This window comes from Urocampus carinirostris, chromosome 17 (genome assembly GCF_059441175.1).
Source record: "Urocampus carinirostris isolate Australia breed hairy pipefish chromosome 17, RoL_Ucar_1.0, whole genome shotgun sequence".
Classification (NCBI taxonomy): domain Eukaryota; kingdom Metazoa; phylum Chordata; class Actinopteri; order Syngnathiformes; family Syngnathidae; genus Urocampus; species Urocampus carinirostris.
Window position 1 is genome coordinate 351,924 of NC_142365.1, and position 11,011 is coordinate 362,934.

At 44.9% G+C, this 11,011-nt stretch overlaps 1 protein-coding gene across 2 annotated transcripts in view; it reads left to right on the forward strand.

Moving 5' to 3' along the window:
- The window catches only part of nyap1 (neuronal tyrosine phosphorylated phosphoinositide-3-kinase adaptor 1), a 43,992-nt gene extending 33,807 nt beyond the window's left edge, over positions 1-10,185 (forward strand). For both annotated transcript variants that reach the window (XM_088321361.1, XM_088321360.1), the window contains 3 exons: positions 325-552; positions 3,044-3,150; positions 4,521-10,185. In XM_088321361.1, the coding sequence (XP_088177487.1) occupies positions 325-552; positions 3,044-3,150; positions 4,521-4,946 (761 nt within the window). In that variant the 3' untranslated portion in view covers positions 4,947-10,185. The remainder of the gene's footprint in view (positions 1-324; positions 553-3,043; positions 3,151-4,520) is intronic.
- The last annotated feature ends 826 nt before the right edge of the window (positions 10,186-11,011 follow it).

The following is an 11,011-nucleotide window of genomic DNA, read 5'->3' on the forward strand; positions in this document are numbered from 1 at the left end:
AAATGTTCGTTAGGCCTTTTCAAGTGTTTTTAGCTAGGTTTTGTGTCAAGGCACCCACAAAAAATACCAAGAAAATTGATAAACCTCTGCTTTTGTGCACAAGCAACTCTTTGGTGCTCCTGTCCTTTCACAAAGAATAAATTGGGAAATATCCTGTGGAACATGGGACGAGGTCTCATGGCACACTGGTTGTAAAACACTGTCTTAGATACCATGTTTGTTTCTTTGTTTTGGGGGTTTTGAGATTCAAACCTGTCCAGACCCAGGCGCCCCTCTATGATCGGATGTCTTATTTTCCGGACCTCCGCCGTCTTTTCTCCCCAGAAGAAGAAGGTCGAAGTTGGAACGGCAGCGCCGACGCCTTGCTGAGGACGGACAAGGACGAGTTCCGAAGCGGTTCCTCGGGCGGCCCGGCGCACTACAGCGTCACCAGTCGAACCCTCGGCCACTGCGAGTCCCTGGCGGGGACGGAGGGGAACTTGGGATTCCGAGCCCTGCCCAGAATGGGGACGCCCATGCCCTGCCAGACTTTCCCCGCCTGCCGAAACGGAGGTTGGTGTCGGAACCCTCGGACGCCGTTTTATGTGGGCGTTTTACCGCGCCGTCATTTAGTGGGGAATTTAACAAGCCGACAATCTTTTATCCCTCGTAAAAGCCGGAGCCTCTTTGTCGTTCCGCGCGTTCGTAGGCGAGGATCTTCCTCTGCAGCTGTTGTGATTGTCAACGGACCAAATCGCAGGAAGCGGGAAACTCGCAGTACTCAAAATATTTCATCAGAAAAATGCTCAATAAATGAACAAACAAAGGATCAAACACAACAATCAAACCTCAGAAAGCAGCACAAACTGGAGACTATGACGATGAAAAACAAAGGTGGAAACAAAAATCAGCCGACACTCAACGCTGAATACAAAATGTCCCTATCAAAAGTGAGGCTAATTAGGGACATGTGTGGGGTGATTGGACACACTGTCCCAATTACAAACTAATTAGGCGCCCTCTGGTGGACGGAGGTGCGCCAGACCCTAACTAACAGGAGCTCCACAGACGCTTTCATTAAGACGCACACGCATTGTTTTTTTATTTTATTTGTTATTTCACACGTTGGCATCGAAACTGAAGAACAAATTTGTTCATTTGTTCAATGATGTCACAAAAGTGAGTCCAGCCCACACATTTCTGCAGAGAATGGGATAAAACTGAAAAAACATTGCTTTGACCAATGAAAGGTAGTCTGTGTGAGGCTTATATAGCTGTGTCAATTTGTTCTTTCCCTCAAAAACTCCAAATATAACCATTAGTAGCTAAACCCCATTGTAACAAAAGTGAGTACACCCTGCAGTAAAAATTCCTGAAGTTCAATATTTTGGGTGGCCACCATGATTTTGGAGAACCACTTGAATCCTCCTGGCCATGGATTTCCCCAGAGCCTCACAAATTGCCACTAGAATGCTCTTCCACTCCTCCATGATAACCAAGCTAGGGTATATTCAAGATCTTGTGCTTCACCTTCCACTTGAGCATGCCCCAAAGATGTTCTATTGGATTTAGATCTGGAGACATGCTTGGCCAGTCCTACCTCTTTACCCTTAGCCCCCTGTTGAAAAGCCGTGGTCATGGTTATTGTCAGGCTGGAACACTGCCCTGCAACCGTTTTTCTGGAGGGAGGGGATCATTCTCTGCTCCACTATTCCACAGTACATGCTTGAGTTTGTGTTTACCTTAATGAAATGCAACTCCCCAACTCCAGTTGCACCCATCCAGCCCCAAACCATGACATTCCCAACACCATGCTTGACACAAACATGTTTCTAGTCCTTACCTGGTTGCTGCCAGACATGCTTCACACCATCTGAGCAGAATAAATCCATCTTTGTCTCATCAGACCAGAGGATATCTTTACAGTAAGCCATGGGCTTCTTTGACAGACTTCTTTTCATTGTCTCAAAGTGATTGTCCCAGCTATCCTCAGGCAGAGGGCAGGGGACACCCTGAACTGTTTGCCAGCCTGTTTCAGGGCACACAGAGACAGACAACTCACTTGCTCATTCACACCTAAGACCAGCCAATGAACCTGACATTCATGTCTTTGGAATGTGGGAGGAAACCGGAGTGCCGAGAGAAAACCCAGGCATGCACGGGGAGAACATGCAAATTCTGCACGAGGAGGCCGTGGTAGATGGAATTGAACCCTAGACCTCCGCACTGTGGGGCTGTGTACTAACCACGTAACCACCCCAGTGATATTCCAATAAAAAAATTACAATGAAATCTCTGCAGAAATGTGAGGGGTCTGACATACTGTATGCCAAAGTTAAGGCCTGGGGGCAAAATGTGGCCCGAGAGAAATTTTTCAAATGGCCCCTGAGATGATCTTGGGTCACAGACCCGCTCCTTGTGGCGCGAAAGCACAAACACATTTTCGGATGGACAACTACACCGTACAGTGACACATAGTGGTCAAAAGATACACATTTAAAGGTGGTGTGTATAACCTCCAAATATTCTAATTGCTGACGCCATCTTTGGTATTCAGCAGTTCCCTTCGCTGAGCATGCGAGTTCGTGAAATTCTTGGATGCGCTCGAATAAACTCCTCATTTTTCATCTTTTTGGGGTTGGGGTTAGCATTTGGACTGCATTTGGACCAGGCCTTTTCTGACTTTCACCATTTTCGTCCTGGAAAAAAAGAAAATCACAGCCATGCACGCCATATCAGCCCGTCTCCCGACAGAGCCGTAAGATCGTTTTACTCAAATCATTTGATCATAATGCAATATATTTTTCAATAAGGTTTCAATTAGTTTCACTAGACATATGAAAAATATGAAAAAAAAATTGAAAACATAAATAAAATAAAAAATAAAATAAAATAAAATCAAAGAAATAAAATTTAATTTAATTTTAAAAAATCTGAAAAATGGTCAATATTTCCATCAGGGTGTAGCCCCATTTTTTGATTCGGACGTTGAAATCATCGCAAGAACACAGCGCGCTCTGGGCGTCGATCGCAGGTCACAATGGATGCATCTTGTGTTTTTCAGAAGTGGGGCGGCTGGGCCGTTCTTCCTCCGCCGCCGGAGTCCGACGGGTTTCCGGAGGAGACGTTCAACGGCAGAGCAGCCTTCCGGCGCGAGAAGCCCTCGGCCAGGTGAAAGGACGCCATTGTCCTCATTATCCTCTCGCCTCCTTAGCGAGGCCGCCTTTATTTATAGCCGCTGCCCGGCAAACTCGTCTCGCGACGTGAGAAAGTGGAGGTAGGGGCTGCAGAGACCGTCTACTGGTCTGGTTGCCCTCCCCCGTCCGGCCTCAGCCCTCCTTCCTCACCCTTCAGCGGGAAGAGATGAAGCGATGCTACATCCTGCTGGAGCTGAGGTGCAACTGCACATGCAGACAAACTCAGACTTCCGCAACAGTTGTCGCCAATCTTTTTCAAGCCGGGGGCTTCTTTTTGTTCTAACAGAGTTGTTACTGTGTTCTTCACGGTTCATGAATCCCTTAAGCGCCTCGGTCGTCCAGTCACCGATGAGGCCGCAACTCTGGACAGCTTTCTCCGCTCTTGCGAGTTCCTGACCTGTCTTTTGGCCGTGGGTGCTGGCTGGATAATTCTTTCTTTCTTTCTGTTGATGATAAGAAAGTCATGGTATTGCTCAACACAAACAAACGATAACATACTCTCACTGTAATACACCGGAGGCTCCGCAGACTCCGCCGCCATGCTGCAAGTGACTCGAGCTGAGCAGGAAAGGGGGAGAGAGATGCTAGGAATCAAATGGACTGAAGCATTTCAAGACAGCGAATTATTTCCGATGATGCATTGTTCACATCTTTGGTTCTACTTTTTATCTTTTAACCAGCATTTTTCATCATATTTATGTCACGGTTGCCATAGCGCCCGATTGGCCCCGCCCGTGTGGCGCCAGCTGCAGCTTGTTGATAGATTGGCTCCCTGTCAGTATTGAAACTCTGTCCTGTCAGTCCTCTTTTGTTGGTCCATCTGCGAATCTGTTTTTACACAGCAAGCCCTTTTTCGCCTGTCCTGTTTTTTTGCTCCTGTTTGTCTCCCGCTACGATCCGTTTTGATCTCGACCGCATCTGCTCTCCCGTCCCGTATTATGACCCGTTTTGATCTCGACCCCGTCTACGCTCCTCTCCTGAATTTCCACTCCGATCCGACCACGTTTTTGCTGTTCTATCCCAGCTACTGACCCGTTTTTCCCTTTCCTGACGCCGCCATCGCTCGCCAAGGAAGTCCCGCTTCCGCGTTCAGAGCGACCTGCTTCCCGTGTCTGGCGATCCCCGGATCGTGGGCGCAACCCCCTCCCTTTCTTCTCATAAAACCTGTGAGAAACGTTACGCGAGTCGGTCCCGTTTCTATCGTGGTCCTGACAATTTAAGCCTTTCCTGTCCCGAGTTTTAGAAACGCTATTCATTTCGAGGGTGCTCGGGTTGAATTTGGGGGCATGCTTATTTCTTCCCAAAAAAGCGCTGACGACTTCCTTTTGGTGTGTTTGGCCGCAGGGTTTGACACAAGCCCAGAGCTCCTGCAGCCCGAGCAGCCCCGGCGCATCCCGCCAGCAGCAGCAGCAGCAGCAGCAGCAGCTGCAGTTGCAGCAGCAACAATTGCAGCTCAAGCAACAGCTCCAGCATCTCCAGCAACAGCACCACCTGCAGTTGCAGTTCCAGCAGCTGGCCCAGCTGGCGCAGGGTCAGCCCGCCCCCGGCTCGGCGCCTCAGAGCCAACGCGACGGCAAACTGCTGGAGGTGATCGAACGCAAGCGCTGCCTCTGCAAGGAGATCAAGGCCCACCGCCGTCCGGACAAGAGTCTTTGCAAGCAGGACAGCATGCCCATCCTGCCCAGCTGGAGGCGGACCCCCGAACCCCGCAAGACCGGCACGCCGCCTTGCCAGAGGCCTCAGGCCGTGGTCTGGGACACCGCCATCTGACCGGGGTGGGATGGGTGAAAGCGGACGCAGGGTCGGTTTCCGGCGCTACGGCGCCGACGCCTAAAAGATAAACAGGGATTCCGATATTCTTCTTTCTCTTTCGGCTTCTCTTTCTCTCCCTGTCCTCTGCATACCGCAATTACCACCGTAACCGTCAGTAAACCGTGCCGGTCAGTCCGTCACTTTTACCGTCTTTCAAACACATATTTGAAAAAAGGTTACACGCCACCCTTTTGACATTAAAAGTCAAGTCACATTTATTATTTACAAAGGACTGCACAAGTTACAATGACACCATTGTAACGATCTGAAACCGACCTGCGGGCAAGGAAAAACTTAAAACCCCAACATGAGGAAAATAGGAACCCTGGAGAAGAGGTAATCCCCCTTCCAGCAGTAGATGTTATCGTGCACTCTATTTTACGGACGAAATAAAATAATGAGAGCTAGAGCACTTCTTGGTAATAGGAATGAGTGGAGAGGTGTTGTGACAGAATAGTGGGATGTTGGCAGGGCACCCGAATCATGCGGCAGGGGTAAAGCAGTGAAAATCCCTCTCCAGAATATTAAAATAAAAACGTGCTTCTTCAAAATCAAAGGTTGCAAACTTTTATCAAAAATCGGATGCAATCGTTGGACCGGTTCCTTCATCCACAAACACGTGGCGCCATACGCTGTCCTTGCCCAAGACACACCACAGGAAACGGTGCCTCTACCACCCTAGTGGTTAAGGGATCCAACCAATCAACCAACCAGGGTAAAATACTAGTCTTGAGTCAAGATTTTTTTTATCGTTGTTTAAATTTGAAAAAGCGGTAGATGTTTAAAACAGTAGCGTTGGGAGGTATGAATACTGAAAATACATACCAATACCAATAATATTCCCTCTCCGAAAAATAATACATATTGTTAAAGAAATACCTTTAAATCCCAACAAGAGACCGTGTGTATTATATAGCAGCTCCTAGTGGTTACAAAAAACTTCAGTCACTAAAAAAACAACAACAATATTGATACATATAATAAAAAATATATATAATACTATTATATAAACGTTTTCTTGTGGAAAACCTGAACCAGACCTTGGCTGCAGCGGCCCCCGAGTGAATTGGGTTTAAAACCCCTGTTTTCAATCATCATTATGTTTTTATATAAATTCATTTATTATTGAAGAAAATGCATATCTTAATTGATTAAAATGCACACATTTTTTCAATATCTATTTTCTATAAATATTCTTATCATTTTTTTTAAAAACAGGCCAAATAATACAGGGCAAAATAATCACAAAGCAAAACAGGAAAAAAAACGCTTACATTTCATAAAAAAGGTAATGTTGTTGGATCAAAGTTGATTCCTTAAGTTCAGTTAAAAAGCTTAAAGGGACAGTGTGTATTATTTAGTGCCTTTTTAATTGTGTTAAAACGTAATAGTTATTACCTATTGTTAGTGAAAATTGATACGTGACACAATTAAAAAAAGAAACAGTTCGTAAACATTGTGTCATGAAGCAGAACAGGATCAGGACCCAAATGCGTGACGTTACTCACACAAGCCTTTTATTCTACGGGAAATGGGGAGTCAAGCACGTTAGGCAGCAGTCTGCCGTGGCCAATCACAAATGTCCACCAATGATGTGCTTCAAAGATCCTATTGAATTTAGGAGTACTCACTCTCACACGGTGACGGACTGACAAGGGCCGGCCTCCGGTCATATATCCCCGATTCTCCCTATTGGTCTTAAAACCCCTTAACGTTCCGCGGTCCGCGGGCGGGCCGTCAGACCGTTGATCAACAAAGTCGTGTCTTTGCCATGTCATCGGTCAGTGAAATAGGTCGTGGTACTTTTTATTGGGAAGCTGAAACTCTCGGGATTCAATATATTTCACATTTCATCGCAGAAACATCCCCATCGGTCCGAAACGAGACACCCGAAAACTATAAAGCCGGCTCAACTCACCAATCATTCACAAACATGGTTTGGTTACATTCACGAGAGTCCAGTGAATCTAACGCTGTCAAATGTTGACTCTAAAACGCACGATAATGCTGACAGGTTTAAAAAAAAAATCCACCTAGAAGCATCTCTGCACCGTTTGACAATTCTGGCCGTCATTGGTTTGTTTCGCTCCGAAATTCCCCGTCCAATATAGCCCGTAGCCCCTGAACTTTTGATTGAGTCCAATCTTGGCCAATTGCAAGCTTTTTTCACACTCCTTACCTTGGCATCAAAAATCTTCACACAATAGTGACCGATTCAAATGATGATTGAAACATTGATTAGCCGACAAAATTCCCAACATAATTGTGTGGCGTTTTTCATGGGTGTTTTTCAAATCGGAGCCAAAAATAAGCGAATGCGACCCGGGATCCAATTTTACGCACGAATGGCTTCTGGAAAGAGAAGTCAAACATCTACAACTCTTCCACAATGTCTAAAAATTGGCACGGTCGCAGAAGTTTTAGGGCCGTGAACCGGGATCAAAAACAGGTCGTAGCCGGAGACAAACGGGAGCAAAAAGGAGAGCAAAAACAGCTAAGATGCCCATGCAGGCATAACAATTTCCGGCGGGAATAGAAACCTTCTATTTTTGTGTTCCAGCTTAGATGACTCGATGTGAGTCACACACGCTGCGATTATTTCAGTTTGGGACGAAACCCGAGAGTCTTCCCTTTCCAAATAGACCAAAACCGTGGACTGGGATTTCAGGCCAACTTTACCGGAACGTTAAGGGGTTCAACGACAATAATCCCCCCACCCTTCCGACTTTCCTAACCTCCCCCTGTCAATCATCCCAAAACGGGACGCCAATCAAAGCATCCAAACGTCCCGCCTTCTTCAGATCAAAAATTGCCAAATTTCCTCCTGACTACTTGAGCCGTCATTGATTTTTCTTCGGAAAGAATTCTGGATTATCCAGAGAGCTTCGAAAGGAAGGGATGAGGGGCGGGACTCGGCGGCGTCCCCGACAGGTAGGACTGCCGGTGAAACGTTTCTTGAGATGTTCCTAGATGCTTGTGGTGGATGAAAATCATCCTGTAAAAGCTACCTATGAGAAGCCTTTGCATACTATTTGTAAAAGCGCTCGCTTTTTGTTGGTTTTCGGCCGATTTGATAGCAATACGCCCCCGGTTCGGCCTCGTCTGTGAAGGTGAAACATATCCGGAGACCACCGTGTCATCGTCTGCATGTCGCAATAGACATACAGTCTTGTACAAATACTGTGTAGAGATCGTCATGTTTGAATTTGACAACGTGGTTGTGGAAAATAGGGTTTCAATGGGGGGGATGCACGATGATATAGAAGACATATGTCAGCAAAAAAATCAATTTAGCAAAAGCCATTGTCTGAAAATTGTGAGAAAAAGTGAGCGGACACCGGGACAGACAACTCTGAAAAGTTGCCTGGTGGGAGTCAGGGTCGAAAAAGGCTTGCCTGGAGTTAACTGAGGTTCCCAGACGGACTGACAACAGGAGACGGACGGGACTGGGTTTAAATCGTGGCAGGGAGCCAATCAGAACCCGCGGCGGTTGGCGCCAAAGGAGCGGGCACTGCTTAAACAAATCGGTAATCATCACAATTTCCTATTGTGCAGTCATTTTTAAGTTGTATATTTGATTTATTTGTAATATTTTCAACTTGTTTTTTAGGTCAGATCAAACCCAATTAATAATTCCAATGATTAAAAAAATACTTTCCTGAAGAGCTTTTTTTTTTAATTGAAATTGAGCCAAATTTAAGTATTTTTTAATCTTAGAAAAATAAGTCAACAATATATTCTACTCCATTGCATATGAATAATAACCTACTCTTCTTGTCGGCTGAAAAATAGTCTGTGTAATATAGTGTACTAATCTGTGAAGCCCTTAGAGACTTATTGTGATTAAGGGCTATACAAATAAAATGACTTGACTTGACTTGAATATAACATTATACTTTGACTAAGTTCCCAATTTTCTTGTAAGAATAAGAAAGAAATGAGGCCATATAACATAAAATAGAATTAAATATTGTACTCGCTTTTGTCGTCAAATAAAACGATATACTTCTAAAATAATGAAATGATAGTAATAAATACGAACACAGGAGTCATAAATAATACTGAGAATAAGAACAAAAAATGGCCACCGGGTGAGTTTTGAGGGACCTTCCTGAAGAAAACCTGAATTATCATGTTTAATTTGTGTGGTCTGGGCCAGGTTTCTCTTTCGCTGACTTTTTCTTTACTTATCCACTTGCGATTGAGAGCAGCCCAGACCCGGTCCCAAATTTGCGTCAGGCTCAGGATCTTACCTCTACTCCCTAATGATCGTGCATCCCTCGCTTTATCGTTATTTTATCTTGAAATGTGAACAGGTACAAAGTAGTAATCAGCGACTTAAGGGGACCGAGCACCAATCAAGTTGAACAGAATGCTGGAACAATCTGCACAACCCCAATGTACTGTAAATAACGGAGGTCTGGGAAACGTAGCACAGATTTCCATTTTCGTACTCCACCCACGTTGCATATCCTGTACATACTTTGTTCACTCCATTTTTACGTAGGACCGTTTTATCCCGTCCTCCCCTCGCTCGGAAGAAACAGGATAAGCCCAACAGTTGATGACCGCAAGATTCCCTTTAAGAGCGCTTTGGTTTCTGCCTTTTTGGGGGCCATCTCCTCGCTGCTACGTCAAAACCACAGACCGGCGTGGTTTTTGTACAAGGTTTCCTCCTTTATTTTGCTTTTCCGAAAAGCCGCTCCCTTTTTCCCCCGAAGGCCTTTGAATGTCTCTCCGTAGTTAGCGCCAAAACGTACCCCGTGAGATGAAGACCTACCTATTTGTCGGCGAATCGCCGCTCGGCCTTTCGTCGGGTGTTTTTTTCGCGTGTTCTTTTTTCGGGTTTCGGTTTCCCGATGTTCCGCGAGACAGGAAACGGGCAAGTGCAATGCATGCAGAGACTGTTTACACGAAAAGACACGGTGGGGCCCCCTCTTTTGATTTTTTCTATTATGGAGAGAAAACACCTCACTAGGGTTCCTTTTTCCACAGACGAATCGATTAGCCTAGGGAGCGTTTCCGGAACTAGTTTACAGAAACTGTTGGTTTTGTGCGTCTACTAAACGGTGGCCATTATATACGAGTGCCATACTATATTGATTATGGTAAGATACGGTGTACCTTGGAAATCACTGTAGTGCTATATTTGCATTGATATTGTCATTCGAATAAATTTTATAGAACCGACTTCACACAAAAAGCCGCCTTTGTCATTTGATGTCCGTATCCGTGGGTGGCGGGCCGTGCGTTTCGCACTCGGACCTTCGCCTCCGATGTGAAATCGGTGAGGTCGTTCTGTGAGCCTGCTCTCGAAAGGGAGAAGGAAAGACGGAGAAAAATAACACAGAGAGAAAGAAAAAGAGAGTGAAAAAGGGAGCGAAAGAAAGAGAGAGACTTGGCCAACTTGAGTCTCAGTAGTTCGTATTCTTCCTTTCATTTTTTTAGCACTAGATTTCTGTTGACCGATTCAATACGGGAACATCGAGTGGTCAAATAATACAGACAGTCTCTTTGATGGAACCTTGAGGGATGATTTAGAATAGAATAGAATAGAATAGAATCTACCTTTATTGTCATTGTTACAAAATGGTTTAACAAAATTGGGCGTGACACTCCAGGGTCACACATTCACAGTGAGGTAAAAAGCCAAGAAGATAAGGAACAGAGGAGATAAGTTTATAAAACAAGGAGGATAAGGCTATAGTTATAATTGACATGATATTTACACAAGAAATGTCGGCATGTAGAATGTTACATACAGTTGGTATTGTAAGGGTTGTGCGATTTTGCATTCGGTTCAAAAGTCATCATGGTGCAAAAAAAATAGTCGACATATGCGTTGGTGCAAACATAGTCATAATAGTGCAGAAAAAAAAGATCATGATCATGAATATAGCACAATGGTAGAAAAACAAAATACGGAAACTACTTTTGAAAAGAAGAGAAATAAAGAAAAAAAGAATCAAGAAAATTAACACAAAAAAAGAAAAGAAAAATGACCAAAAATGTCAAAAAGAAAG